This window comes from Lepisma saccharinum, chromosome 13 (genome assembly GCF_977018435.1).
Source record: "Lepisma saccharinum chromosome 13, izLepSacc3.1, whole genome shotgun sequence".
Lineage (NCBI taxonomy): Eukaryota > Metazoa > Arthropoda > Insecta > Zygentoma > Lepismatidae > Lepisma > Lepisma saccharinum.
Genome location: NC_139241.1, coordinates 48,267,292 through 48,273,752, shown reverse-complemented (window position 1 = coordinate 48,273,752; position 6,461 = coordinate 48,267,292). Strand labels below are relative to the sequence as shown.

The 6,461-nt window shown below is 37.5% G+C and overlaps 1 protein-coding gene across 1 annotated transcript in view; it reads left to right on the top strand.

Annotated features, from left to right (window-relative positions):
• The first annotated feature begins 4,849 nt into the window (after positions 1–4,849).
• LOC145996947 (uncharacterized) overlaps positions 4,850–6,461 on the top strand; it is a 151,219-nt gene continuing 149,607 nt past the window's right edge. Inside the window, exon 1 of the mRNA XM_083133533.1 lies at positions 4,850–5,136. Coding sequence (XP_082989659.1) covers positions 5,116–5,136 — 21 coding nt within the window. The 5' untranslated portion in view covers positions 4,850–5,115. The remainder of the gene's footprint in view (positions 5,137–6,461) is intronic.

Here is a 6,461-nt window from a genome sequence, read left to right as displayed (position 1 = left end):
GCAGGCGTCAGGGAAGCGACGCCCCCCTTCTCTATCTTCTTTAGCCCTCCATCCTTATGTAGTCCACGCTTGGCAAAAACAAATCACCGCGTAATCTTCACCAAAATAAGGCGCACACTGGTAACTCTATCTGCAATTCGCTCACGGTACGTAAGGAAACAAAGTTCACGGACACAAAACAATGATCACGCGAGAGTGTAGCGCGGAGCTGCTCTCTCTATGAAATCCGGGTCAAAAACTGTGTCTGGGATGGTAGCACCGCGTATTTAAGAGAGATTCAAAATCGTCCGTTGAAACCCACGCTCAGGTAGCTTGGCTTCGCTTTTGGAGGAGATGCGAATGACCTGTGTCCATTGTCTTGAAACTCGGTCACCGAGGCGTCTTCGATACTTTCAGGCGTGGGGTCCAGCTGATATCTCTGGTCATCCGTGAACATGGGTTAGCCCGCCCGCTGCGACTCAAGCTCGGTAGCGGCGAAAACAATCTTTCCTTATCTCCGCGTTGGTGCAAATATGTCATGTCCTAAGCCGAAAAGACAGTTCCGCTGTCACTCAAGAAAAACCCTTCTCCCAACTCCCCACGTCTGGCTCGGATACAAGTTTATTCACAAAATAAACAACCTCACACTTTCAAGTTGGTGCATAAAATGAATCAATAAACCAAAAAATAATTTACATCGAACTGCGTTTTACATGTCACTAGATACCGTGACATTACATCATAGTGATTTGCATATTTCGTTAAACCAGCTGACTTCATTAATACAGTACATAAAGGTTAGTTCATTTGATCATTAACGTCCTGATCGGCGAGTTCACGTTTACGTCACAAACTGAGTCATACAACATGTCAATCATTAAACATTATTAATAAATCAAGGCGATACTATTTTTTTTTACATTTCAACATGTACGCATAAATGGAATACACGGTATGTTTAATTATTATGTTCCTTAATACATGAAATTCATAAGCACATTTTACATTGCCTATTGTGACATATAAAGTCCGAAGAAAAAGAAGTACGAAAACCAATAATAGTCGAGTATATGATCTGTCAATAGAACCGTTATGGCTTGGATGGAAAACTTTTTGTACGACATGTTCTCTCGCGTACTGTAACAGGATCAGCAGCAACGAACAGTAGTCGAGTCGGCCATCATTGATGTGATCCAGCGTCCCTGGTACCGGCGTTCCATTTTCCATCTTCCTTGTCCTGTACTTTTTCTAGTAGCCGCTCGAAATTGTCATATGTCTCCTTCAGATGAACAGAATGAGCGACTGAGGCTGATGCTCGAATGTTTCCATTATGTAACAACATACATACATATGATTCGGTCAAAAGAGATAAATTATATAATATATTAGTAGAGTTTGGAATACCTAAGAAGCTTGTTAGTATAATAAAAATATGCACCAGTGAAACAGAAAGTGAAATTCGTGTGGGTATTAATATGTCTGACAAATTTACAATTCATGATGGGTTAAAACAAGGAGATGCATTATCTCCATTGCTCTTTAATTTTGCCTTAGAATATGCTGTAAGAAAGGTAAAAGAAACTAAAGAAGGACTAAAATTAAATGGTATGACTCAGTTGTTAGCATATGCAGATGATGTAGACTTACTGGGGGATGATGTGAATACAATTAAGAATAATGCTAAAATATTTTTCAAAACTGCTAAAGAAATAGGTTTGGAAGTTAACAAAGAGAAAACTAAATATATGCTTACAGGCGGAAACCAAGTGTTAGGTAATAATCAAAATCTAATTATTGATAACAACTCGTTTGAACCAGTTTCCAAATTCAAATACTTAGGAGTAATATTAACAAATTAAAATTATATTAAAGAGGAAATAAAAAGTAGGCTTAATTCAGGAAATGCATGTTACTTCTCTCTTCATAAACTTTTGTCCTCTCGTTTAATATCTAAGAAACTAAAAGTTAAAATATACAAAACAGTAATTTTGCCTGTAGTATTATATGGGTGTGAAACTTGGTCCCTTACATTGAAAGAGGAACATAAATTGAGAGTATTCGAAAATAAGATCCTTAGGAAAATATTTGGACCTAAAAGGGATGAGGAGACAGGTGAATGGAGAAGGTTACATAATTTAGAACTACATAATTTGTACTCATGTCCAGATATCATTAGAATAATTAAATTAAGAAGACTTAGGTGGGCAGGCCATGTGGCACGAATGGGAGAGGAAAGAGGAGTTTACAGGATTCTTGTTGGGAAACCAGATGGTAAGAGACCGTAGGAAGGCCAAGACGAAGATGGAGGGACAACGTTGAGATGGATCTAAAGGAAATCGGTAGGGATGGAAAAGAGTATATAGATCTTGCTCAAGATAGGGACAGATGGAAGGCCTGTGTTGCTGCAGCCATGAACCTTCGGGTTTAAGAAGGCTAGAGAGTTAGTTAGTTATGTAACAACATACCATCTAAACTTCTCTTGCTTGAATCAATGAAGAACCTTCATTCGTCTCTGTTATAATCTTCCCCCGACTTATTTATGATGTTTGGAATGTCTATGCAATATACTAAGGAGCTTTCCTGAGTAAAATACTGTTTTATTTCTTTTCGCAATGTCTGTAAACTGTTACATACGTTCCTGGAGCCAGGAGGCTTTTCTTTCAACCTGGAAGCCAGAAGTTCTCTGCAGCATCCTTTGGAAAATTTCAATCTCTACCCAAATCATTGAGTTCATTTTGTGTGAAGGGTTGCCGTGTGCCTTGTGTGTCTGCCCAGATGTGTCTGTTATTTTCAGATGACTCGACTGGCGTAGAACTTGATTCAGATTGCAATATCTCAAGATTCTTCGGATGGTTCGGTACAGGAACATCAGAGGCATGTGGTATACAGGTCTTCAAGCAGAATCAAAGTCCGGATAAAACATTTCTTTTTATTGAAGGCTTTTATTTGCATATACAAAAATAACTATGAGTGGTTGTTGACTTTCATATCAATATTTGTATTGCTACTTCATTGGGAAATTGTGTATTCTTTAATATTATTATTAAATAGACATATGTAAATTATTAAAAATTGGTATGTGATAGGACAAAAATGGGGTCATTTTTTGATTCAGGCACACAATTTACTTATAAAACAAGTGTTACAATCAAGAAAGGAAAATCCGTGTTGACCTGTGTTATTATATCAATGTGTAAATAATGATTAGGTACTATTAGAAGTATTCTGGAATCTTAGATATTAAAATCAATCGAGTGTTTTTAAACTACAGGGTGAGTCAAAAGTCCCTGACCACCCCTTATAAAATGAAAGGGAGTATAGATTGCAGCAATTGGTCATGGTAGTAATATGTTAGGCCTAGGGGGAAACTGTTTGGTGCATGTCATGACAACGTCCGCCATCTTGGTGACCGCCATCTTGGATCCAACTTCATTTCTTTAAATGGGAAGGGGGGCATATGTGGTATGGTTTTGGGCTAGAATTTCACCAGGAATTCAGAGGTGAAGTCAGATTTATGAATACTTTACCCTGTAGTACACGCATCAACAATGCTGTAAAATGACATTCATGGGTTATATTCTTTACTGATTTGTATGTTATTCATATATATACAGGGTGGCCCATAAGCATGGAAACACCCATTTAAAACAACTATGGATCGTGAGACATGAGAAGGCATACCGATGCATGATACAGGGAAGGGAAGAACCAGCACGGCGGCCATCTGGAAGTCCGCCATCATTGAAATTTGAAAACTGGCTAAATTTCAATAGAAACAAGATGACATGCTCCATTTTCGCTTAAATTCTGTTTAAAACCCAACTTGTAGATAGAGGCTCGTAAGTGTAATGTGTATTCACAAACTTCTTTTCTACAAATTCCATGTACTAACACTCTCAAATTTATATCATACTTGAAACACTTTTCAACACGAAACTAAATCAATTTATCCAAAGAACCAAACATTCATAATTGCAATACTAGACAAAAATGAAAAAGAAAATAGAAACATCAAAAGTGCGGCTAACTTCCTATATAAAAAGGAACCATTTTAGACAGACATCCACTCATATAATTTGTTACCAAAATGTGAGAGTTTCGTGGCATTTGAACGTAAAACGAAAAGATTACTGTTGGAAAATAGTTTACCTATATTCAATTAAAGAATTTCAAGGAATAAATAATTTTAAATACTACCATAAATTATAGCTGTATATATTAGGGTGGACCAAAATCCGCAATATATAGGAGAAATAAATATGTTGTGATAAGAAACAACGTATTCATATAATATGCTCGACGTGGTTAGCATTGGTTTGCAATACGTTTCTACCACTCTTAGAAAAACACGTTAAAAAATAAATGAATATGGAAACAAAAAAAAAAGTTTTCAATAAAGTCTCAAGCTATCAAATTAATACTGAGTTTTTGAATAAGCGGATTTTTGGGAAACTAACATTGATTTCGAAAAAGGAAAGCACACCTAAATCTTCCTAGACTAACAATAAGACATAAATTAGAGTGCCCCTTAAATTACCACTTAATTTCTGTAACAGGTTGGAAACGAAACTCACTTAAAGATTGTATTCGAGAAATTGCATGATCCTATATTGTTAAGTTCCTTACACCATTTGTCAGCGGAGTTCAGAACGAACATTCACTTGCCCCCTTCCCCCTCCCCTTCAATTCCAAGACTATCTCAAGATCTTCCGTTCGCGTGTAAACGTTACGCGGATCGACCGATCCGGCGATAAAAATTACACCAGGGCAATGCCAGTGCGCACACTCCGTTCGGGGCAAACTTTTGGCCACGTGCTTCTGAGCGTCAGAAGTTCGTTTTCTTTCTTTGCTCGAACAGTGCGAAAGCGATTGCTGAAAGCGGGAGTCGATATCGTAGTTCCCGTGTCACTCTCAAAGCACGTATAGAGACAGCCTTGCCTCAATACAAGAATCGTGCAAGGGCTAACGCTCTGTTTGTGCAAGAGCGCCATGGTAACGCTGCGCAACGTGCGTGCTTGCCGTAAGATTCCGAACTATGCCGTGGCCCGGTATGGTCTAGCATGAACATGCTCCAGTGTACAGTCTCGCGTATGTTTACCGTTGTTTTAAGTGAAATCAGAAGTGAAATTCGGCAGCATGGAGTTCGACGTGATCCAGGTAAGGAAGAGAGCACTGCAAAAATCGCACCGTATGATAACAATGCACAGCGATAAAAATTACTCACTATTAAGCTTGGCTTTTCTCCCCTTAATGTGGGTACGTATCCCCCAGCAATTGGTGAGTGCTGCACAACGATTCACATTCCCTAAATAAATACAACATATATACCCATTACCCACCCTTTATTTATCTTGAAAACAATAAACGTGCACATAATAATAATAATAATAATAATAATAATAATAATAATATGAGCAGGGGAAGACAAAACTGAAAGTAATTCAGGCGCCAGTCTTTCTTTCTCAGGGGCCAGCATGTTTTTTTTGTTAGTTTTTTTTAATTACAAGCTAAGAAAGCCAACAGAACTCAAAGTTACACATTTTGAAATGTGATCTTAAAACGTTAAATTTATTAATTAATACACTTTTGGATTAAAAGTAATTAATTATTGCACCAGAGCGGCCTTCATCAAGAAAGCTCAACAGGTAACAGCATGAATGACTATGCAATACTTTTTAATACATAACCTACTCTGTAGCCAGCCCCTGTGGTGGAGTGGTTAGCACATCGCGCTACGACGCCAGGTGTCCCGGCTTCGAATCCTGGCCTGGGCATGGATGTTTGTGAGTGTCCATTCATCAATTTCATCATATCATCACTCATCTCCATCTTCGCAAATTTGCCACAAGTGGCACAAAAGTGAAGTAAAATAAAGCAAATCAATCAATAACCGACTGTACCATATCGCTGCAGATTTTGAAATTCGCCAAAAACAGCGAAAACATTTATAATTGCATGTTTATTATTCTCATTTTTATGTGCTACAGAAAACACACAAACAGTAAAAAGACACACTCGTTATTTTTGTAAAATAAAAGGTTCCAGAAGCAAACTCGATAAAATTAGAACTGAATTTAAAAATTCAGTCGCCAGGTGAAAATTTTCTGGCGGCATGGCGACAGGATGCCGTTTATTTTTCAACTCCTGATTATAAGTATTATTGAAAATCACACACAGTATTTGAATAGGATAGTTTTCAAAAGAATTCCAAGAAAAAATCAAGCAAAGGTTTTGACAGTGCTTCCACTGTCCACACACATATCGCATTTTTCCGGACAGAAAGGTTCTAGCGTACTTCTAAGTCAAATTGCTATGACGATACGAACGATATTACTGAAATGTTAATCATAAGAGCTGCTGAAATATCTATGGGCCTATATTCATACAAAACAGTGTATTTATTTATTTGACAGGAACAATTATGTTTATTATTTTTCTCACTATAAAAAAAGTTGGTACATTGTACTATTGTTGCATAGCGG